Raw genomic sequence first — 24,768 nt, forward strand, 5'->3', positions numbered from 1 at the left:
TTCAGTGACTAAATTTATTAAGTCATTAAGTTTGCTTGTGGATGTGTGTATTTGCTGTTCTCCTTTGGGTTATAATAAAAGGAGATCTTGGAGGAAAAAAAAAAATCTTTATTTATCTGGCAATTTTGGGAATGTTTGTAGAGAAATGGTGAGCAATACGAACAAAGCTGCCCAGTCTGGGGGAACACTGAGTGAGCAGCTGGGCTTGAATACAACAGCAGCCTGTGACAGTTGCCTGCTGGCTTTCCCTGAGCGTTGCACATGGAAACCTGTCACCATTTCTGCCATGATCTGGGGACACCAGGAGCTTCTGGGGAGCAGATTGCTGTTCCTTCTGATCAGAATCCAGAAGCACTATGCTGTTGCCTACTGGGGACCCCTTTTTTGCACCTCCGGGCTGAGGATTCTCAGTGGTAGGGATGCTCCCAGGCTGGTATGACAGGGGCTGGCACTGTTTTCTCGAGCAGCACCAGGGCTGTCCACTGGCCTGGCAGCACTGTCACTGCACCAAGGCTGCAGCACTGTTGGGTTGGCATTTTTTGTAGGAGCTGAGATGTCCAAGGGTGTCTGTGCATCACTGAATGCCCTGCAGCTTTGTGCCCACAAGTTTGACAGCAGTGCTCTGCACCAATGTCTGTGGAACTTCTCCAGCTTCATAGAAATGCAAAGGAGAGTCCAGTCAAACTTGCTGCATTCAAAGAGGGTGGGTTAGATCTACCTGACCAGGCCAGGTGAAAGCTGAGATGGATTAGAAAAAAAGAATCTGCCCTCTCACAAACTACCACCAGTTTGTGTTGTGGTGAGGGATAGATGGGCCCAGACATTCCCAGTATCTCCCAGAAGAACCAAACTAGCTCGAGTGATGCAGAGGTTGGCTTGTGCCTGAAAGTCACATCCATATTTCCATGTACAGATGGCAGGAGACACTACTGGGATCAAGGATAAATGAAACATCTTGGTTTTCTAACCCAGAAATAACTTCTGGAGCAGTCTGTGGTACGTTATACCCTCCCTGAGCAGGTCTGACACATTGAATCTCCCCCAATGGCAGATGCATCCATTTAGCTCCTTTTGGTTCCAAGTGTCATTGAATGTGATCTCTCTTTTTTTCTGTGTGATAGCTACTGTGTTGGTTTTTTGGGTTGTTTTTAGACTGTGAAATTTCCAGTAAAACTACAGCTAGGACAAACCAGACCTATTTTTTGGTTTTTTTCAAAGCAAATCTAATTACTCTTCTTAACACAATTGCCTTTGTTCAAGGGACTGGATTGAGATGCAAAAAACAAGTTGCAAGCAGATGCTAATAATTTTGCATGTAAATTACTAACATTTCTTTTGCAAATATTTCATACAGATTTTTAGTTAAACAATTTAAAAAGGAACTGCTTTTCCAAGCCACTTTCAGTAATGTCTGTAGACACTTAACAAAATACCTCAGGCTCTAACTCCAAATGGTAAACAAATAAATGTATTTATTTACTTTGTATGCAAAAATAATTCAGTCAAAGACATATTTCACATTGAGTTAAATTGAGAGAATATTTTTTTTCTACAGATTACAAGCATAATCTTTAATGAGAAGAATTTATAGGCTTTCTGAATGAGCTGAGTTCATGACAGTCCTGACAGGGGACTTCTGTGGACTTTGTGCAGAAAATAGAGTCATTGTTTATTTCTTTGTTTAAAGACTGAAAAATGACTGGTGATTAATAGATAGAAGCCATCTCTCCTCTCACTGTCTTGTACATGGTCATGCTATTCCAATCAAGGAGAGAGCTGGAAAAATAATTGAGTGGGACTCGTTATAACCTTGTTTCCAAAAGTCTCTGCAGCAAGTGGAGAAGAGAAGTGGTGCTCACGACCCCAGGGCTTTACCACAGCATTGCCTCTGGGGCAGGATGTCTTTATGTCCTGTCAGAAGCACGTGGGGGGCACAGCCTGAGGATCCCTTTGCTCTGTGTACCCACTCTTTATCTGAGATGAAGAGAAAATATTGGACTCCCAGTGAGCCCTTCTAGCACATTTCATCAACAGTGAATTTATCTTATAAACAAAACCAAACTAATAAAAAAAATCCTAAATTGTGCATGCCCCAGAGGTCTGGTCAGTAGATCAGTGATTTTTTAAAATACCTTTTGTTATCTCAGATATCTGTCTGTGCAACCATGCCTACTAAAAACTGCTTTATTATTGTGAAGCCTGTTATGCTCACCTGCACTTCTGTCTTTCTTCCCAGCTCATCTCAGCCTAAGACAACTGAAACAGCAGTTCCCACCTGATTCAGCATAATTGCACAATTAATTTTGACAGTGAAGCTTGTGGAGAGGTTCTGCCATTGATATCCCAATAGCCTTTTGTTATTGGTAGCCCCAGAGCTGACAGCAAAAGGCTTGTGATGAAATTAAATGATGCAGTGTAGCTGAAGGCTGGCCATGGGGCACCAAGAAGACACCAGTGAAGAAAAACATAAGGGTTTGCATGTTAATGAGGTTTAGAGGACGCTAAAAGTCCTCAGGCAGTGCTTGGGAGAGTGCCTGTGTCCTGCTCCTCTGCCCTGTCTCCTCTCTGGCCATCAGCTTCTCTCTTCATGCTCTTGCTGTCTGTCCACAGAGATTTCTGCTGCTCAGACCTGTGAGGGCCCTGGGACATGTCAGTTTGGTGGCAGGATGAGCAGTGTCCCATGGGTGTCTGTCTCCACATGGCACAGTTGTTGCTGATGAGATGATGTACATAAGAAGAAGGGCAATGTTATTATTATAATATAATTTTAATAATGTATGAATATTGAGCTAGAACATAGCTGTCAAATCTGAGGGTTTTCTGAGCTGCTGAATGGACAGAGATGGGGTGTTCTGTAGTAGTGGTGCCATGGTTCAAATCCTGAAGTGCTGTTTCAACTGAATTATGGGAGATGAGGAATCAACCAGCCAACTCACCAAAGGAATGGGATGTTTTTGTTTGCTTGTGGGAGAACATAAACATTTAAAGGAAATCAATAGATTTTTCTTTAATTTTTTAAAATCTTCATTACTTTGATGTCTGTTCATGCATTTGCTTTAAAATAATGTAAGAATTTTGTTGGTTTATTGGTACAAGTGGGTATACAATATAGCATCTGCTTTTATGAACTGCTACTGCTTGTCATAAAGTATTATACTGCAGTAATTTTAAAACAGATATTGAGCTGAAAACTTAATTTGCAATAACTTTTAATTAAAATCTCTCTTTTGTTTTCTTTGCAAAACTATATTTTCAAAATGCATTAGCTTTTCTATTTCTTCCTCATTGAAAATAGTCTTAGTTCCATGTTTAAGTCAAGTTGGGAGCTATCTTTCACAACCTGCCAACTCTTTAGTCCCCATAAAGGAAGTTTTTGTGATAAGTTTTTACTGGTGGAGCAATGAAGGCATGGGGAAGGGGATTGAGTTGTCCAGTTTGGTTTGAGAGCTGCTGCCTGGCTGGGCCTGGTGCCAGGGAGTGCCCCTGAGCCAGCAGCTGAGAGGCAGCTCCTGCAAAGCCAGCTCCCAGGTGAGCTGTGTGCCTTCCCAGGCAAGACAAAGCCTGGAGATAAAGGGCAGATTTAAGGAACACTTAAACACTGTTCTTTTGGGAAGCTACTTCAAACACCATTTTATAGAGCTCTAAGTCATCTAGATCTCTCTTAACCTGTTTCACTCGCTTTTAAAAATATTTATTTCTCCTGCAAGAAGGAATCCCTCAGAAAAGGCAAAATGGCCTCTTTTGCTGATGGTGTTTTTACCTGTGTGGTACTAATGATTGATGCAGAATTCATGTGTGCAGCACAGCTCTGTGCTTTCTGCTGTGCTTTATCTTCTGCAGCTTCAAGCCTGCCAGACTCTGCAGGTCTGTTGCACACTGGATTTATTGTCACACCAGCAGCACTTCACATAACCCCCAGATCACTTGGGAACACATTCCTGAGTGTTGCTGAATGTTCAGAATGCTCTCCCTTAAACAAGGTCTGCAGAAATACATGGCATTACTCCAGATGCTGTGCTCAGATGTTGGTCATGGGTTTTCCATTGGCAAGGTTGGAGAGGCTCCCAAAGACCTGGGAGTGGCGAAGGTTTGGGAGGGAGCACCACTTGCCTGTAGAAGCATCTGCCTTCAGTGACAGGCCTCAGAAACGCCTTGTCTGGGACCTGTATGAAGGGATTTTTTTTGCTGAAACAGTTTTGCTTCAGAAAATGAATTTTCATTGTGGCTTGAATTCTTTTTGCGAGAGGAGTTTTTAAAAAATTAGTGGAAGAATTTGTTTGGCCAGAATAAATTTTTTTGCTCAATATCAAAGTCTGGGAACAAAACCCAACCCACTAACAAGCACATATGACTCACTGAAGGTCTGGTAACCCACTCTCACAGCATCCCCTGACCAGCCAGATCTTTTAAAAGAGGTTTAATGTTTCTCTGTTGTGAAAATCTTGACTACTGGGACATAACAAGTACCAGTCCATAGCTGAGTGTAGTTTCATCCTGGAGACTTCATGCAAAGCCAGCACAAGTGGCAAAGGCACAGCCATCATCCCCACTCAGAGGATGTCCTGGACAGATCCATGTGTGCTCTGCTCCGGGGCAGGGGTGGAAATGCTTCTAGGTTCCTGTAGAAATACTTATGCCAAAAATTTTTAAAATTACTTCTTTCTCTTTATTGAAAGATTTCCAGGCTTTCTGCCAGCATTTCCTCACACTGCTTTTCAAATTAAATGGTTTACTTGCTTTTGTACTCTCATTTCTTTGAATCCTCTTAAATGGTTCAATAAACTGCCCTTTGCCTCTAAGAATTTGAAGAACCCTCAATATTTCAGGCAAGAAGCATTGTGCATTTGCCCATCGCAGGGAAGGTATGCACAAAGCCAGGGGAAGGCATCAGGAACAGCAAGGCTGTCTCTGCTTCTCAGCTCTCTTTTTCTTTCTTTTGCTTAGTATTTCAGTCTAAATTCTGGCAAATTTCTGACTTTTCCTGCATGTTTTTCATGCCTATTCACTGTAGGCTGTTTTGCAAACCACAGTTCTGCCAGGGAAGGAGAGTTGTCTAGATGGGTGTTACTGCTGGGAGCTGGCATTGCTGATGCCTCTTGTTTTCTGTTGTTAACTGCAATGTGTATAACTCAGTGATGCCTCATTTAAAAGATCAGTGATTAATTCATCCATTGCTTTTTCTTCTTCTCTCTTTCTCTTACTGCAGGATGTTTTCACACCAGAGTGCAAATTTAAAGAATCTGTCTTTGAAAACTACTACGTTATTTATTCTTCCACGCTGTACAGGCAGCAGGAATCCGGACGAGCGTGGTTCCTGGGACTCAATAAAGAAGGTCAAATTATGAAGGGAAACCGAGTGAAAAAAACCAAACCCTCATCACATTTTGTACCCAAACCCATTGAAGGTATGGAATCTGCCCACTTTCCCTCAGTGGGGTTTGGGTAGGGGGAGTTAACAGCCTCAGACTTGGGGTTTCCTGTGTGGGGGTGTTGGGCTTCTAGACCAGAAAGCAAGGAAAAGAAATGTTTGTAGCACTTCAGATAAGTGCTGGGCTGCACTGGTAGCATTTCTTCTGCTTTCCTTCTAGTCTCAAAGGGGTTTCTTAGCTTTGGGGTGCTAAAGGATGAATTTAAAAGCACCACAAGAAATTACTGATAAAAAAAAGGAGCCAGCACTTCCAAATGAATGTGATTCAGCAGTGATCATAATGTTGTATTCTCAGAGGATTTTGCTGGTGTATTGCAGTAGGTTTCCAGTCCCTTATAGAGTCAGTAGCAACAGAATTTATCTCACCTGATTTTAGACTTTGGAACTCTGCTCACAGTAACAGGAGAAAAATGGGTCCTACCAGCACAGCTGTGGATGTTCTTTATATATCTACCCTGAGGTAACTTAAATCTGGTTTTCCTCACTTGCAAAGACATCCTAGTAAGTTACTGGGGGTTAGAATTGCTGTCCAAAGTTAGATGGGATGCTGTCATGCCATGTGTCTTCATCACAGTGTGAGGCTTTGGTGAAAGTCATGGAGTTGAAGTTCTGCCCTCCTGCTGATGCCTGTGCACTCTCTGAAGTGTGCCTCAGGCTCCTGCCAGGACATTTTGCTTTTTGTGGGCTGATTTCTGATAAATGGAGAGATAGTGTGATAAGCCTAGCACTTAACTCTTATCTCTTGCTTGGGAAAAACACTGCTTTTTGATCCCCAAACTAGGTGTGCCTTTCTGACCCCATCTTAGTCCTGCCGTTTGTCCCCTGCAGGGACACAGTAGCCTGGAGCTGGCCTTGGCTGCACAGCTCTGTGCTCCCCCTCACTATGCCATGTCTATGGGAGAAGGTTTGAACTGATGCTCTCCTAACAGGTGCCATTCACAAGTGGTGGAGACCACAGCTCACTGCACACAGCAGTGACCTTTTTAAAAGCTTCCCAGCTCAGGGGCAGCCAGTTGTGAATGTGAGGAAAAGGCCATCTGAAGCAAAGGAGAGAAATTCAGTACAGCATTCCCAGAGTATCTGTGGCCTTTGCACAGGAAATGGAAATGTTGAAAGAGCAGAGAATGGCCTGGAGCTGTTTGTCCTGTGCTTGTTTTCAACAGCTTCTCTGCAGCCAGGAACCTTTTGTTGTTTATCTGAGGCATTAGTGGGATTGGTGCCCTAAGCCCTCATGTTTTGCTAGGGAACAGAGCCTTGCCTCAGGCATGGGGCTGGTCACCATCTCTCTTGCCTTGACCACGAGGAGAGTCTTTTACAAGCACCCACTTTCAGAGCTGGGTTTCCACCTCCTTCTGGTATTTCTTTGCTGCCTGGCTGGGCATTGACACTGATCAGTGGGATCCTTTGAATCCAGGCTTCTTTTTTAATCTAGCATGTGTGGTGTCTGCTGAACAGCTCAATAGTTTCCTTCTGCATGCATTAAACTAGGCCATTCCTGTGGCTCTCCTCGTGGAAAGCCTTGCCTTAACAGAGCTGCCTGACCCACAGCAGAGATCTCATTTCAGCAAATGCCACTCTGGCTTTCATTTTGAATAACCCAGCCCAGCCCGAGAGCTTCCCTTTCCCGCAGTTGCATCCTCCCACACTTGCTTCAATCACAGCTGTCACATAACCTCCCGAGCGAGTGAGCGCTTTGCAAGTTGGCAGCCAAATTAAGGGCTCCTCCACTTCTTCCCTCCTCCACATGCTTTGCAGTCAGGCTTTGTGAGCGCTGCTGCATCAAAGAGCTGGCAGTCTCCCAAGCCAAGGCACGTGTCAGCTTCCCAAAGCATTCAGCTGTCTGGGACTGTGACTCCAGACGGAGGACTCTGTTCCCAAGCCTGAGATTCGCTGTAGGTAGCAGAGGCTTGCGGGGAGGGTTGGAGTAAAAGGCGCTCATCTCCACCGACTTCTCTGCACCGCATCCGACAAAGCCCCCGTCAGCAGAGCTTGCAAGCAGAGATGTTACAGAAAAGGGGCAATTTCTACCCTGTTTCAACAGTTTCTTTCTCTTTGTTATGACTCCAAGGAAATGCTTAAAGCACTCTCCTGCTGTATTTGCATGTTCTGCAGAATGCTGCGGCTTGCCCCAGTGTGTGGGCTTTGCTGCTTATTCGGGACACAGCTTCCATCCACAGTCACACCCCCAGGTTTCCTGTTGCTGGGTACCACCACCAGCATTAGCCCTGCCATGTGATGGCTGACACAGGAATGTGTGCAAGGAGGAATCTGCTCACCCTGGAAATGAGAGGTGCCACATCCATTGCCAGGAATCACTTCAGCTACCGCTCAATGGCAGTCATCTCTGAGATGAAACATTCCAGTTGTTTCTGATGTACAGAAAAATTATACAGTAGTTCAGTGAAGAGAGCGTTCACAGGGAAGGGAGACAGAAAAAAGCCCAGATTGCTCCCCAAGCTAATTTGATTCCTATTGCTTCATTCTGCTCTCTGAATTCAGAAATCTCCTTGAAATAACAAATGGACAGCAAACTAATACATAAATAAGAAATATCCTCAGAGATAATTTCTGAGTAATCACAGGAGCACATATGCACATACACAGTGGTATCTGTGTATGGATGTGCTCTCTGTATGGATGTTATCTATGGCTTTTATCACCTACAGCCTTCTGCTGGGCTAAACACTCAAGAGTGTTTTGACTCACGTAGATTGTCAGGCTGCTGGAGGTATTTTGTACAAAGTTCAGTAGATACCAACTGGAAAAGTTTTGGGTTTTGGTTGGTAGGAGGTTTTTTTAGTTTAGTGTAGGTAGGATTTGTTTGTTTTTGGAAATAAGATTAGGCTTAATCAGTATGAAAGCACAAAAAACTTGGTAAGTAATAGCAGGGGAGACGTTAAGTTCCTCTCCCATCTGTGCACAGGCAAAGCCAAGGCAAACAGCCTGGTCGGCAGCAGCTGATGTTCTGTGTGCTGCCAGCTTTGCTTCAAAACACACGTACGCAACACATTTCTTTTGATGTTTTTATTTCTGATCACTCATTATTCCAGCTAAGTGAGCCCTAAAGGGAAGACATCAAGATTGAACTAGACTGCACAAGAAATGAGCTTGAGTATAATTGTCACTTGGACAGCAAGCAATCTTTTAGAGAAATTTCATCTCTTTAAGTGTCTGTAATGATTAGTGCTGGAACAACCCTACCATCCACAGTGCCTTTTGTTCTTCTAAATATCCAAATCCATCTCAATGTGAGACATTTCCAGTCATTTAAATAGGAATATTATCAGATGCTTATAGTGGATGTGCTCTGTTATTTGTATTTCCTTCTCCTTGAAGACATAATTTTCTAATGTAACTCTCCCAAAGAGTTACATTTCCTCTCTCTTCTGTCCAAAACTAGAAAACATTTAGGGTAGCAAATCTGGCCACAGAAGCAGAAAACTTCCTCCAAGTCAGCAGAGCAGCCCCTAAGTCTGAATTTATGGCACTCAGCCCTCGTGACATGAACATATCTCAGATACAAAGGTGACCTGTTAATGGCTAGTCTGGATCCATTTATTACAACTGATGAGTATCCAAGCAGTCAGATCTTTCCAATGTCATTCCTCAGGGAAGCAACATCCAAGTTTTGTTAAGGCAGAGTCCTCAGATGCTGTGAAGTACAAGACATTGTTAACCAGGAAAATGCAGCAGGCCTTGTGAAAATGCTTCAAAGGTATCACCTCAATACATAAAACATAGAGTCATAGGAAGTCTGGGGTTGGAAGGGACCTTAAACAGCATCTAGTCCCAGTGCCCTGCCATGGAGAGGGATGCCACCCTCCCCAGATCAGGCTGTTCAGGACCTCATCCAGCCTTGCCTTGGACACTTCCAGGAATGGGGCATCTACAACTTCTCTGGGCAACCTGTGCCAGTGCCTCACTGCCCCCACAGAGAATTTCTTCCTAATGGCTAACCTAAATCTCTCCTTTTTCAGTTTAAAAATGTTCTCCCTTGTCCTATTACTACCCGCCCATGTAAAATGTCACTCTCCCAACATCCTAAAAAGCATTCTTAAAAAATGAAACCTCAAAATCTCTACACTCTATGTTTTTGCTAATACAGCTTCTCTCTTGGGTCTGTCTTCCAGGTGGGCAAGCTTTAGTATATTTTCTATCCCACACTAACTCACTTGTTCATCTATCAGACTCTTGATCATCTTATTAGATGGCAAATGTGATGTATTTTAACCATGATTTTGCTTGGCTTTTTGCCATCCTGCACTGCCTTTCTTATCTGAACACAGTGTGATTCCACCTGGCAGCATCCTTCACATTTTACCACCAGATAGACAGGAGCTCACATGCCTCTGAAATGCATCTGCTGGGATTTAGAACACGGTAATTAGAGGCAGAAAACGAGGGTGCCTAATCACTCACTCCCTGGTGCCCCTGAGTGCTGCTGCTCAGGCAATTAACTCCCTGCACTGAAGCATTGGTAAATACAGGCAGTCAGGCAGATACTAACACCCAGAGTGTGGTATCTGTCAAGGCAAGGAGCATTCTCTGTGCCAGGCAGGCACATCAGGCAAATGGTGATCCTGCAGGGCTGCCCACCTGTTGAATGGCAGCTTAGAAAAATTTTGGTTCCTCCTGACTTGGAAGGGTCTGGGGCAAGGAAAGACACAGAGTGGAGGTGAATAGATGGGAAATATTTAATGTGTTTAGTAAGCTTTTTGCTGTATTCTAGAGAAAGAAAATGGAGTTTGTTGCACCCCCTGAACCTCCTTAACTTGCAGCGATGCCAAGTGAGAAATGCTAGGGTCAGGACACAAAATGATGCTTCCCAAACTCAGGCAGTCCCTGATGCCCAGGGTGATTTCAGTGTCATCATGTGGGTGGCGTGCCAGTGCCGTGTCTGGGAAGCAGAAATGACAGTGGGATCCTGTGCCAGCATGTAGGCAAGAGTTTGAGCTGTTTCTGGGTGACAGGCAGCCCCTTCCACGCCTTTGCCTTCAGGAAGTATGGTCCCTGCCACCCCCTTCCTCCTCACTTGTACCCTCAGTCTCCTTCCTAACTGGTGAGTTTGTTCTTTGTGCAAATTTTTCCCTTGTGCCTGTGAGCAGCAGGCACTGCTGGTTCACAGGGGAGCAGGGAACCGAAAGCCACAAGAACCAGACATGGGCACAGCTCCACTGCATTCACCCCCTTCCATTAATGCTTGCAACTCTTCTGCAGATCAAGCTAACAGCATTTTCCAATTAAAGCATGAATATGGATGTGTTGATTGGAATCTGGGGCATAGGAGCTGATTATCTGATTGAAACTCCAAAGCATTAGCTTGGTTTCCAGACATTAAGGGCTGTATTTGGCTTGGTGTGTGGGTGTGGGTGGGTGGGAGAAGCAAGGCAAAGCAGGGAGGGAACTCTTGTTCTAGCTGAATTGCTCATGCTTCCAAAGCTGCTTGTGCTGTGTGCTCCAGCAGACCTCCCAGGCGTCCGGGCATGACTGTCACACTGCTGCTGCTTTATCTCAGTGCAGGTGGCAGGGAACTGTGTGTACACACACACATACACACAGAGGGATCCCAAAGAGACCTGCCAGGGAGTGCTGCAAGTCCTGGACCCCAAAGATGTACTCTCAAAGCTGGGAAGATCTGGGCACTCCCAGGTCCATTTGCAAACACCCCTTCCCAGTTCATGACTAACATATCCCTGCGTGAGTCACGCTCAGACTTCCTCAGTACAAAGGGGAACAAGCTGCAGTCCAGGAGCCGCTGTTGCACAACATGTTGGGCTGTCCTTGAAGCCCTGTGTCTGTGCAAATGTAGATGTACACACCTGTGTGCCACAGTGGGGGTTTACAGACCCTGCTGAGCCATGGCCACAGCTCAGCACGTGTGCACAAACCTCTAGAGTAGGAGAATATCCAGGCATCTCTTGTGCATGATGCCATACAAGTACTGCATACACTGATCCTGTAGGTGTATCTAAATACTGAAAATATGCTTGTCCTATACTGCTACAGATTTTCTGGCATGGGCTGTTGGCACAGCCTGTCTGGTACAGAGGCTTTGACAACTCTGTCTGAAAAGCTCAGTGTGAGCAGTCTCCATCCATGCCCCACATCAGTATTTGCATCATGCACTAGACTGGAAGATAAACTAAGAATTCCTGCCCTATTTCCTTGCCAGGTACAGGGTTTCCTTCATTTGTAGATGCAAATGTTGTTTACTTCTGTAGCCTGGTTTGTATTCTTTACTCTGTGGGCCTTGTTAGCAGCTCAAGGTTTTTGCCCAAAGGCCATGAGGAGAGGCAGCATGCCATGGTGCTGCTGCAGCATTCACCCCTGCTCAGTCCTTGCGGTCAGCATGTGGCCCAGCCTGATGGGTTATTTGGGATAGGTGGGGGTGAGATGAACTTGGTACATGCAGCTGTCTGGGGGAAGAACTCATAGAGGTCCCTTCAGCTCCAGCTTGGGACCAGGGAGGTCAGGATAAAGGCAACAGTGCACTTGAGACAAAACTTTGTGTATGTCCCAGGGGCACTGGGACAACACTGGCACAAATACATAACTCTGCTGGGCAAACATCACATCCGAGAATAAGGTGAGTCACCGAAATGATGCACACCTCAGTGTACAAAAGGCTCTGCAACTCAGGGTAAGAAATCACAAGGGCACAGGTTTTCCTCAGTCATTAACCATTTCATACTTTCTTTAGGATTTTATTGGGTACTTTGCCACAACAGGTGAATTCACCATCACCAGGTTGTTGAGTGACACTCTCCAAGATGTGAGGGGGCAGCTCAGGAGTGAAAGGGGATGTGAGAACCCTTTTCCATCTGTTGCTGCCATGCTAAACATTTTCCTTGCAGCATGCAGACAACATCCATGGGCAGTCCTGGCAGGGTTCATCCTGGCCCACACCCATGGGACAACTCCTTCATTTTATCTTTTCTCATTTTCATGAAAAAGATGACTTCAGTAGCAATAACAGTTTGCAGAGCAGCACCTCCTTTCAGCCTTGCTGGAAGGCCCAGTGTGTGTGTGTTTAAACTCCTTTGAAAGTCTTGCATGAAAAATACTCTATGGGAAAAGTAATATTTTTTCACTGCTTATATATTCAATTCAATATCCCTCCTATTAATACACAGTTGACTGCACTTTATCTCTGTCCTGTATTGTTGCACAGTGCTGCAACTGTTTATCTAGTCCAGAGTAAAAGCACAGAGCAATAATGTCATTTTCAGCCTGCCTCTAATTGCTGGGATTTATTTGCAAATCAAGGGAGATTATAGACACAAGCACTTACATTGCCATTTCATACATGGGTTTGTTGTTTTTTTTTTCATTTATTCAGATAATTTTTGAAGTTTTGTCCTTGTTGATTACCCAGAACCAAACCCTGATAGGCTCTATCCTGTGTTGGAGCTCTGTGCCATTGTTTGGGATGTGACAACTTCACAAAATGAACCAGTACACAATCATTTCTTCATTTCCTAATCTTTGCAAAGATCTGGACATGACATTTGCAGTCTGGACCTGCCTTATGTTCTCAACTCCACTGTGCCTGCCCTTGAGACGTCTCATTCTTACAATCCCATTTGCACCCTGCCACATTTGCAGTGAGCTCATCAGAGATGCTCTCCTGGTGTGAGCAGCCCATGCCCCTGCTCTGGCACACCTCACACGGCACAAGGACAGCCGTGAGGACTTGGTCCATGTGGAGAGCTGGGTAAATGTTTTGTCCTGCCCAGGACATGGGGTGAGCCATGCCTTGGGCAGACATTGCCTTCTCGTGCTGTCTGGGCTCCAGCAAGTACATTTTTATAGGACAACACAGCATAGCCAGGGTCTGGAGAGAAGGTGCCCTCCAGCCACCCTGTTCTCAGGTGCTGCCAGACAACCACAGAAAGCTGGGACAGCTCCTGACTTGCTGTCACTGAACTCATCCCACGTGTCTGTTCACAGCCCTGACCTTGGCTGGCTGGCTTAATTTACAGAGGAATAAATAGGAAGTGCCGAGAGCAGACCTCGGCTCTTGGCTGATGGAGCCAAATGGGCTTGAGTCACCACTTCAGATCCACACTCAACACCCAGAACGCTTGCATGGCTCAGATGCAGGTGTAGTTTTGATTCAGGTCTCTCAAGGGCTTTTGTTGCAAGTCAAAGGCTGGGAAGCAGGTCATTCTTGGCTATGTTGTTAGATGATAATCAGCATCTCAAGGTAGTACGTGGCTGTGTGAGCTAAAATATTTATTTTATATATATGAATATAACATGAAAAAACTGTAAAGCACATAAAACCTAGAAAGCTTTATCTGTGAGCAGTCAATCTGCTGTTTCTCCCTGCCTTTGAAAGAATACAGAGACAGGAGCAAATGGCAGCAAGGGCAGGTAAACAGATCCTGCTTGGTAACATGATCTGCTGCTGGGTCAGCAGAGGTTTTGTAAGTGTGAGTACGTGTGTGTGTTTGTAATGGGGCTGGAATTCAGCATCTTATACAAAGAAATAATTTGTAATGGTCATGACTGTCTGTGACTTCAGGGCTGTTAACGGGTGTCTCTTCTGTTTGCAGTGTGCATGTACAGAGAGCCATCGCTGCATGAAATTGGAGAAAAACAAGGACGCTCAAGGAAAAGTTCAGGGACACCAACCATGAATGGAGGCAAAGTTGTTAACCAAGACTCGACATAGCTGACAAATACCCTCCCTTCTGCCAACTCCTCCCCTCCCACCCACCTACCCACCCCACCTGGCGAAACCACACTGAGACGATGACAGCTGAGCAAGGCAGGACCTACCGGTAGTGGCTTGGAGTGTGAACTCCAGAATCTTTCTTTGTGTAGGACGAGGAAATCGAAACCCAGATCCTGCCTGTTGCAACGTTTTAAAAACCAACAACAACAACAACAAAAAAGTGAAGAAAAAAATGTTTTAAATCTGGACTCCATTAACATTTTCAAAAGCAAACTGTTTGCTCTGTGATCAAAGGGGGAAAAAAATCTCATCTCTGCATAATAATAATAATAAATAATAAATATAATAATAATAATAATAATAAAGATGTTACCTTTAAAAATAAAACAAAGCTTTTGGAAAATTGAACTTAGCATATGATGTGCAACAGCACATGGGAATTGCATCCTGTGACTGTGCTTTATGTCTTATCCTTTCACCTCACGTTCACACCACTGTTTTTAACATCCTTGCTTCCCTGGGAATGGATGGGATTTTTCACAAAGCAGGAAAGGTAGGGGTGTATTAAGATTCTGTTTGCTCTGCTATCAGTAAAATATAGCCTACCCGAATTAGGAGACTGACAGTTATGGGCAATGAAGTAGCTACTCTTTATTTTCCATCTACATTCAAACCCTGCGTAGTTATTTGTTGCTAATGTCACTCCATGAGTATGTTTGACCCAAGTCTGGCATTTCATGCCTTTTTATCATAATTATTTATATTTATAGGCATAGTATACTGTATTAGTTGCAAAGGGAATTTCATAAATGGGTTTTCAGGTCTCACAGGATGAAGTGATCATATTTATTAGGGTAGAGTTAGGAGATAAAGGGCAGGAGGGATAGCTGCTTGCTTTAAAATATGAAACAGGTCAGGAAATGCTGCTGAAATCCTTGCTGTCAGATGGAATTGGTAAGGCATGTGCTGTATGAGAGGGTAACAGGATTTCAACAATGGAAAGAGGGATGTGGGGATGGGGTGTGCCTAGGAGGCAGCAGCAGCAGGGCAACATGAGAGGTTGTGCCTGTCCAGTCGTGCCAGGGTGAGGACATTTCTTTCTAGCAGCATTCCCTAAATACTTCAGCTCCACACATACCACATGTTCAAAGCAGAGGCTGCAAACCCCTCCAGTCGCCAGCCTTACCTCAGGGATGGTCTGAGTCTCCTGAGATGCTGCAGCAGCCTGGATATGGGTGTGGGCACAAGTCTTGCCAGTGCCAGGGCTGCAGATGCTGGAGCAGCACTTCAAAAATAACAAATTCCCAAATGGGGAAACGCCAGGAGGGTGGCAGTGGGGTGAGGGATGCCCAGTGCTGAGCCCACCTGCAGTAACCAGGGCTTTAGTGGGGACTGGCAGGGCTCTCCCTGTCGGACACGTTCTCTCCCTGGGGGTAGGGGTGAGCAGTGAACCCTCACTGCTGGTGGGACTGCAGCAGGGCAGTGTGGGCTGGTGCCCTGTCACAGATCACACACAAACTCCAGTCTCTGACTGCTTTAGGCAGGCATGAGCAGCATTGATGGAGCTGCTGTGACAAAACCAGCACTGCCCTGGCTGAGGGGCCTGGGAAGCCTTGCTGCTCTGCCACGGCCACAGGTCCTGCCAGGGCTGAAAACAGAAGGAAAAAGCAATCCCCCAAGGGCCTGGAGAGGGGGCAGAACAGTTCTTTACCCACAGGGAACCAGCTTCAAGCCTTGCAGTTCCAGGCTGGGTGGGCGTTTGCATCGCTCATAGCGGGCACCTGTGAATTCCAGATACTCCTGAATTGTGGAGGCTCCTGTGCCATCGCTGCCAAGGCCTCAGCTGGTTGGCAGCCACACAGGCAGAGCTGCTGCTGGGAGTGCCAGGGCTGTGCCAGGGCTGGCCATGATGCTCCTGCAAAGCCACTTCTGCCCCGGTGCCTCCCTCCCCACTCGCGGGCGGTGCTGGAGCGCGTCAGGGCTCACTGAGCGGGAAGCAGAGAGACAGCCAAATCCCAAGGTTATGGAAGACTCCCAGGATCAGCGTGAAGGAATGAATTTCAAGCATGTCCCTTTGTGTTTTGGAAAAGCTGAAACCTTGAAATAAAGAGCCTCTTGCCATGGCTGTGCTGCCCAGTGCTGCACCGACAGCAGGCAGTCCCCATTGCAGTATGTCATGTCAGAGTGCCTTACTGCTGCCCTCCAGCCCCACAGCAGGGTCACTAACACATGTGCAGCTTGGGAGCACACACCCAGTCTCATGTCATTCACTGCCTGTATTCTGTATTTCAGCTCCCTCACAAACTAGTGAGCACCCCAAATTAAAGGATCACTGGAGACATGTACACCCAAAGGAACGGAGTCTCAAGGCCAGTATGTTGAGCTGTCAGGTTCCTGAACTATCACCAAACACCAGGATTAAGCACTGAACCACAGCTTTGCCAGCTGCCCTAGTGGAGGAAAGCCCAGCAGCTAGCACAGAACACCCCCAGCACACCTTGATACCACAAGCCTCTTCTGGACCCAGCCATGGGCAGCTTGCCAAGGGATTGATGTCATCTAGAGCAGCTCCAGCATGAGAAACTAAAAATTTCTGTGGCCTAATGTGCAGGATACCCTTTGCCTAAGCCCCAAAAAGCTTTGGACAACAGCAGACCCAGTCCTACCATGTGCTAATTTTTCAACTGTGGGACTCAATTACCACTTTCCCCATAGGGCTTTTGCCAAATCATTACAAGAATCCCTGGAAATGCCATATTTAGGCCCAAATGTCAAAATAACCAGCTCCTTCATTGCATGGTGTTTGAGCTAATCCCTTCCATGTGACACTCCCTGAGTCTCCACAGTGAGAGCCAACTGCTCCTGCTCTCACCCAGTGTCTGCATGACATCAGAGCAGGTCTTCTGCCATGAGCTGAAATTAAGTGCTGGCTCTCCTTGCTCCCTTCTTAACCACAAGTCACATACGATGGCACAAATGATGATAAAAACCCTGAGGAAATACTGGTTTTTTCCTGACCTCCAGGAAGCTGCAGAAGGCAGCCTGTGGTGTAATGCAAGGACTCCTAACATCACAATAGCCCACAAACCAGTGAGGCTGCAGAGCCCAGCTGCACAATGTCCATCTGCACCAGCTGCTGACTGGGAGCTGCTTGGCTCCAGGTGCCCCAACACTCTTCAGATGCCTGGGAAAATCCAGGGATCCACAGCTTGTCGATACCATGTAGAGCTTCATGCATTTTTTTTTAACACAAGTGCCTTGCAAGCTCTGTCCCCAGGCCTTATCTCAAGGAGGTGATGTGGGTTTTGTTGATTATCCATCTGCTGCTTCCCAATTTTCAGGGAAAAAGGGAATCCACAGAGAGTTTTTTTTCCTTACTTTGAAGTTCCTACAGCCTCTTCATTGCTTCTTGCTCTTCTTTCTTGGTGTAGAAGTCTTGATGAGTGATATTTCTTTTTTTATTTTTCTTTTACATACATCAACCATTTAGGAAGCTTTGTCACTCAGTTGAACATTATAGTGACCATAAACCTTGTTTGGCTGCACGTGATACTAGCAGGACAAATTTCCTTGCTACAATGGCATGGCTTTGGGGAAACACCTAGCATGGAAAAGTGAATGATAAAAAAGAAGGATGTTTTCATCTAACCTGGCTCATAGCTACTGCTAACTCTGATAAGGCTGCAACAAACCATTGCTCTCTGAGTAACAGATGCTGCTGTAAAAGGCTTTGAGCATTAGAAGTCCAGCAGCAGAAAACATGTCACAGAAACATGAGCACACTTAAAGCATTCATTTGGTTTCACCCCATTTTTAATTGTGATGTTGTCATGGTTCTGGCTGTACGTGCTGTGCAAAACATCCCCTCTCACCTGTGCATCAAGGACAAACCTGATAAAATGGCTCCAGTTTGGACCATAAGGATTTTCCTAAGAAGAAAATGCAGAAAAAGCTACAGACAAGCATGCCATACTGCGCCAGCAAGTTCTGCCACAAGTGTCAGCACTGGCATGTGACAACGTGCTGTAAAGTGAAGCTGACACTCAACAAAGCAATTTATGAAAGTTGTCTGTCAACAACATTTTTGTGTTTGCGCTCAGAGAGGTTCTGGCTGATAAAGGCCCACACAATCCCTCAAGCTGTCACGGCCTTCACTTTCCACCTTTATATCTCAAAGTGCACTGAGCGTGCACCAGGAGAGCTCCTGCCCCAGAAAGGCACCATTGCCACACCCTGAGCAGTGCTGAAGAGATGTGCAAGCACCCAAGGCTGAGCAGAGCTAGCAGGAAACAAAGTGTGCTATCCTTCCTGGTTCCACGCCAGCAAGACTGCAGCCTGGATCCATGACAGGCACAAAAAGACATCTTCATGAGGATGACACCTCCTAAAACAAGGAAGGCATAGAATTCTCATTAGTTAAAGCACACAAACCCAGCCCTTTCTAATGGGCATGCACTAAAATACACTGCTTTTTACAGAGGGGAGACGTTGGCCCCAAAACATGTCCAGCACTAGAACTCTACTGACTGGGGTATAGTGTAGCCCTGGTCCTAGATGGCAAGGATCAGTTTGTGTGTCACTGCATCAAGGAAATTAAAAACAAGAAAAGGCACAAGTGAGTCTCTTTGGTGATTTCTCTCCCAAAACTAAAACAAAATGTTTAGTTGCTGCTGTGGGGTGACCCACTGCACACACCTAGGAGTAAAACCAAAAGAAACAGCGCTGCATTTCCTTAGTGAAGCAGAGATGTTTCCATGGCATTCATATTTTCCCTCTCCCACCACCAGTGCTTCAGCCTTCAAGGCGATGGGAGGCTGTTTCCATGGAGCAGAAGGCATTAAGGCTCACATCCTCCTCACCTGCATGGAGTTAAGCTTGACTGCTCTGCTTCAGCTGCTGAGCTACAGCCATGAGCATCCTTCAATTTCCCCATGTTCTTCCTTCACATCTTTATTAAGGGCAAAAACTCCTTCCAAAAATTCCATAGCCAGGCTGATAGATTTTTAGCACCATGTTTAAGAGCATGAACATCTCAAAACTGCTAATACATTTCTGGCCATGAAGTTAAAGCTTAATAACTCCCATTTCAGGACAGAGGATTTCTATTCATGATAGTTGCATAATGAACTGCTGCATGCACAGAAAATTGGACATCTTCCCAGCCCACCTCCCTCTTGGGCTTCAGGCACCTTCTCTATGGTAAAGGACGTCTAGGCCAGCACGGCTCCATCTCACCAGGAACTGCATTCACCAGGAATTGTGGTGATCACACAGGGAGCTCACACAGACTCCAAAGCATTCCCAGCTGAGACAACTGGAGTTTCAGTGCAGAAAATTTTGACCTTCCATGGTCAAATGTCCTTTCTGGAAAGGACAGGATCTCTCATCAAACAATTGCTTGAAAAGAAAGAAGGGGGTTTGTTTGATTCAAAATACCCTGGTGCAGGCACAGGGATAATCCATCTTTGGAAAATGTCATTAATATTTACTGAATAATCCAAATGGAAAAAAACAAGGCACTATCAATTATACATATTTTTTTAAAAGTCTGGATATGGGATCTGAGGAATAGCAGAGGATAACCCTCCCTAGAGTCTATTAAGAATAGGTTATATATTGTTCCATTTTCCATGCTCATTACAATCACTGCCCCAATAATAGCTGCGTGCTGTGCCTTTCTCTATTCTAGTACAATTTTCCCCGTGGGAACTAAATAACTTTGTTTAAATACTGAGCAGAGCTGGTAGAAGAAAGCAGGATGGTTCTGCTATGCTTGCCTTGTGTGCAAATCTGCATCTTAGGGAGCGGGTTAGGACCCTTCCTTCTCATAGCCTGACACAAGAATAAAGGGGCAGTACTGAGCAGGAGGAACATGTTGGTCAGACCAACTAAATGACACTGTGAAGGAAAAATGTCAGACTTTATAATTTTCAGAAATTAAGGCTTTGGTGAATTTTAATTCCCTGAGCTCTAAAAAAATTGCAGGGAGAAAAGCAACCAGTGGATCCATCTCAGTGCCAGTCCTTAATCAAGGGCTTTGGTGACATTTCAGGCTCTAAATCCAGCTCCTGGCTGGTCTCCTAGATAGAGTGATGCTTTCCTTTCTCAGAGCTCTGAGTTTTCCTGGGGGATCCTCCAGTCTTTGGGACACCCCGGCCCAAAGAGGGCAGAGCAGTTCCTGCTCAGACAGCAGTGGGAGCCCAAACTTGGTGTCCTGCTCAGGCTTTCAGCTGATGGCCCAAGCCAGAGAGGCTCCTCACAGAGCCCTCCCCAGGGCACCTCATCCCTCCTCCAAACATGCCAGGAACGACAGGAAACCAAAGCTCATTGTCCTGAGCAATTCTGCTTCCCTGGTGTATGCAGAGCCCAAAGCAAGAACCCCAAAATGTGAGATGCACAGATGTGAGCTGCCCTGCTGTGCTGTTCCCAGTCTGGGCTCTGGTGCCAGGAGCAGCCCTGAGCAGGGGTTAAGGGGATCACAAAGCTCATGAGGTGCTCTGATCATAAGATAACAGGACACTGCAAAGGTGAAGAGCTCCCAGTTCGACTGTGCCTCACAGGGGTCACTTACACACTGTGACTCTGACACTGCCACTTATTCATTTTATTTTCCAACTTACTGCACAAGCTGGCAAATCAAATAGTTTCACTCAATTCACCATTAAACAAAGAAGCAAACCAATGCACAGGGAACCAGCTTTACATGACATCAACTCAATTTGAAGATCAAAAAGAGGTGTGTTTAACTTTGCATTGTCTTCTATTTTTAATTTTCACTGGGTTTTGCTCTTCCTGCTATCAGACAGCGCAGAGAGCAGAACTAATAGGGAAAATACTGACTTCTGCTGTGGGAATAGAAAACATTATTTCACAAACAGATGGGATACTCTGGTGACTCCCAGCTCAGTTCCTCTGGGCTTCAGATGAGGAGTTTTCACATAGAATGTAATGAATTTTCACAAGGGCCCAGTTAGGGCAGTGTGAGACTTCACTAGCAATTCCATATGATTCTCCCAGTAAGGTCAATGGGCTGCCTGGTAGGATCTGAATTCAAACCCTGCATTCAGGGTGTGGAACCAGAACTTCCCAGGGAAAGCTCCCCGTGAGTATGTAGAGACCTAAATTTGCAAGGGAAAAGTGTTCAGTTCAAATTACCATCTTTGGATTCTACTTTCATATTTGTCCCTGTAAAACCAAACTCAACTTCTAAATTCTATGCTCACCTCTGTATTCTTGAATCTCCAAATTCAAACACTAGACTATTTCAGAATTTTATTCTATCTGTAGGATCGAATAGGCCTTGAATAAATTGGTAGCATTTAAAATAAGGAAAAAACTCAATATTGACAATATTTAATGGCCAAAGAACACAATAATCTAGCTCTAGACATGCTCAAATGTGGAGTCCACATCCATGTAGAAATTTAACTTCAACTGCTGCAGTTTGATCCCACTTAATATTAATTCAGTAAAACCAGTTTTCTGTTCAGAAATATGTTCTTCTGGACAAGCTACTGCAAACACATCAGCAGGTGGTGGCTTCAGAGGGAGACAGAATGGATGCAGTCCTGAGAGTCAAAACTGGGGGTACTTTAAACAGAAAGACATATTCATCAATAAAAGGAAATCTTTCCAAAATCAGCATGAGCTGGTTCCAGGTGAAGGTTTTATCTTTTCTTTGTAAAATAGTTGCCTGCTCCTACAGATTTGCAGAAATAAATTTCATATCATGTGTAGCTTGTACTAAAACAACTGACCAAAAAAAACCCCAAACAAAATCCCCCATCAATTCCATCCTGCTGCCTACCTGGACCCTGCTTTGTTTTGGAAACTTGAAGGAGTTGAGAATCAAACTCACCCCCAGGGCAACTCCAATGAAATCAGTGTGCAACCCTGGGAATTAATCTGGCCCAAGCCTCATTTTCTCTTTAACTGCAGGAATCAAGGTCATTTTCCCATCTGGATTTTGCAGAGGCTTCTGCACATACTGATGAGTTATATCTTTTATCAAAACTTGACCATCATTTTCAGGGCTAAAAAATGATTGCACAGTGTCAGAGAATCACAGGAAATAAGATGAAGACTCTTGGTGTTAAAATCCAGGCCTTTTATTTTCTATGTCCTCTCCTGTGTCCCCCAAAGTCATATCCAGTATTCTTCCAGAGTAAAGTGCAGGAATCTGTCCTCCTTTGTCTCCAAAATCTCACACTTAATGCCAGCTGACACCGCTCATGCTCTATCTTAACTTCAGGGAAGTCACTCTTTTCTGCATCTGTAGGTTTTATCTAATAGTGTGACCAGCATTGTTCTGCTGGTTGAAGGACTAAGAAAAACAAACTGTAAGTTTGTGGTTTTGGAGGGGAAGTGGGTCTGTCTGTCTACCTATGCCTATAGTCCTGTACCCCCTTCCCTCCCCAGTAATCCCTCTGTGCCAGCACATGGGTGTCTGGATGGATCTGACCCTGCAGGAACCTCTGATGACAGCAGAGCACTCAGCCTGCCTTAGATCTTGACTTGGTCAGCCCCTTAAAAACTGCTTTTGAGAATTTGAGGGCAAAGACCTCAAGTGAGCAAGCAATTAGAGCCATTATTCCAAGTTCTGAAATGGTAGGTGGATCAAAAGCTGCAGAAAGGGTTGGCTGCAGACACCCTCTCCCTCACAAGGTGCTCTGTGTCAGGCTCCACCTGGTACATCCAGCCTCATCATGGGAACAGAACATGCCTCAAACGTGGCAGTGACTGTGAGACACTATATTGGAGAGAAAGGGTCTGCAAAAGCAATTCCTGACTAGAAGCAGGCTGCACAAGGCTGTCTGGACATCCCTTTTTAACCCAGACTTGAGATGAGCACATCACCTCCTCACTCTATAGACTGGCTGCCAGACATCGGCTACAAAATAATAACACTGAGAAATTTGTGGTTTGTGGTATTTTAATGTCCTGAGCAGAGGATTATTTGCTGTTTAGTGTGCTCTAAAATGTTGTCCCTCTGTGCAATTGATAGCTTTACTGCTCCTGGACAGAATAACAAGCAGCTGTGCTGCGAAATAAAAGAGATCCTTTGGATCATCTCAGAGCACCATCCTGGCAGCCTTGGAGCCACAGTGACTTGCACAAAGGGTGAGTGGTCCTGGGGCAGGTTTGCCAGCTGGTGCAGGCACTTGCAGCTGCTTGGAGTTCATGTATAAAAGATTTCATCACAGATTATTAAAGGCAAAAAGGACAGTTGTAAATCAGAGAGTCTGACCTCTTGTGTAAAACAGACTGGTGATTTCAGAACAGAAGTCAGAGATTGGCCTGACCAGAGGTACCCAGCTGGGCAATGGAAATTCTGCTCTTAGTTCACTGGAATCTCACAAGCCAGTGTTGTAATTCCACAATGCAGCAGAGAGTTCATTCAGAGGCTGCAGACCAGGTAATCAGATTCTATGCAGGTTTACTTCTTGATTATTTATTCAATAAGGATCACATTAAAAGCCCACTGGAGGCAGTGAGAGACTCCTGTTGACTTTGCAGCAGCCTAAATCAGGCCTGAAGCATTCAGAGTTTTAATATGCACAATTGGAATTTGGTAGCTTCCAGAGGTCTGTATCAAATTATGAGCTCCCTTTGGTGTAATGTGCTCATCACACACCTTTACTTGCCCGAGGGTAACCTCTCATAACTTGTTCCAAACAGTTTTCCTGCCTGGACTGACACTGACTCAGAAGACCTCTGAACTGGGATCACCTACTGACCTCCTTCCATGCAAAAATGATTTCTTGGCCGAGATGAAGGAAGGCATAGCTGGTGAGGATGGCAGAGAGACAGAGCCAAAGCTCAGGAGTGAGGAGCAGTTCAGGCAGAGCTGTAGAAAGGATTCCAAATAGATCTGTGTGAAGCCTCAGCTGATGTTGCCCTATCCCTCTATTTTATTTCCCCTTCAAAACAGGACACCACAGGCACTCCTTCCTCCCTTTCTCCTGCACCACCATTCTCCTCCAGCAAAACCTGAATGCTGTCTTTTCTCAGAGCTTCTGGGGCTCCTACAGAGCACAATCTATCACAGAAACTTCTCATACAGGTGGATTCTGGGGTAAAATCTTTCTGGGTGCAAGGCCACATAAGCCAAATAAAAATGGGGTCCCTTGATAACCTTTGCTATGTGTCAAAGCACCAAAAAGAATGATTTGTCAATATCTGGATATATCAGATGTGGAGCCAGATGTGTTGTATTGTCTGTTGACCACTTTATAATCTTCAATCCCATCTGTAGAAGATTAAAAATCCATGTAATATTTTTTGGTGGAACAGTATTTTTCCAATGAGAAAAAACACAGCCTCTGATTTGTATTCCTCTGACTTGAAATCATTCATTTTAAATGACTGTTTGTTCTGCTAATTTAGAATCCGGGCAGGCATGGAAACAATTTATTTTGGTTTGCAAAAGGAGCTGAGCTTGGGTTTGTTGAGTGCATTTGTACTTTGTTGCTTTGGGATGCAGTACAGTTCCCTGCTGGAACAAGGGTTCTCCAGAGGCAGGAGCTCCACAGTGACCCTCAGAGAGGAACCTGTCCTTGATTGAACATCACATCTGTTGCATTCCCCTTGTCTCCTCCATAACAGTTTTTTTTTTTTCTAAAAGTCACTTAGTGAACTAAACCCTGCATGGCCACCCCCA

The 24,768-nt window shown here is 45.1% G+C and overlaps 1 protein-coding gene across 3 annotated transcripts in view; it reads left to right on the forward strand.

The window, feature by feature from the left end:
• The window catches only part of FGF12 (fibroblast growth factor 12), a 218,459-nt gene extending 204,192 nt beyond the window's left edge, over positions 1-14,267 (forward strand). For all 3 annotated transcript variants that reach the window (XM_033068850.2, XM_033068851.2, XM_033068849.2), the window contains 2 exons: positions 5,207-5,405; positions 13,987-14,267. In XM_033068850.2, coding sequence (XP_032924741.1) covers positions 5,207-5,405; positions 13,987-14,105 — 318 coding nt within the window. In that variant the 3' untranslated portion in view covers positions 14,106-14,267. The remainder of the gene's footprint in view (positions 1-5,206; positions 5,406-13,986) is intronic.
• The last annotated feature ends 10,501 nt before the right edge of the window (positions 14,268-24,768 follow it).

The sequence above is a fragment of the Catharus ustulatus genome, chromosome 10, assembly GCF_009819885.2.
Source record: "Catharus ustulatus isolate bCatUst1 chromosome 10, bCatUst1.pri.v2, whole genome shotgun sequence".
Taxonomy (NCBI): Eukaryota; Metazoa; Chordata; class Aves; order Passeriformes; family Turdidae; genus Catharus; species Catharus ustulatus.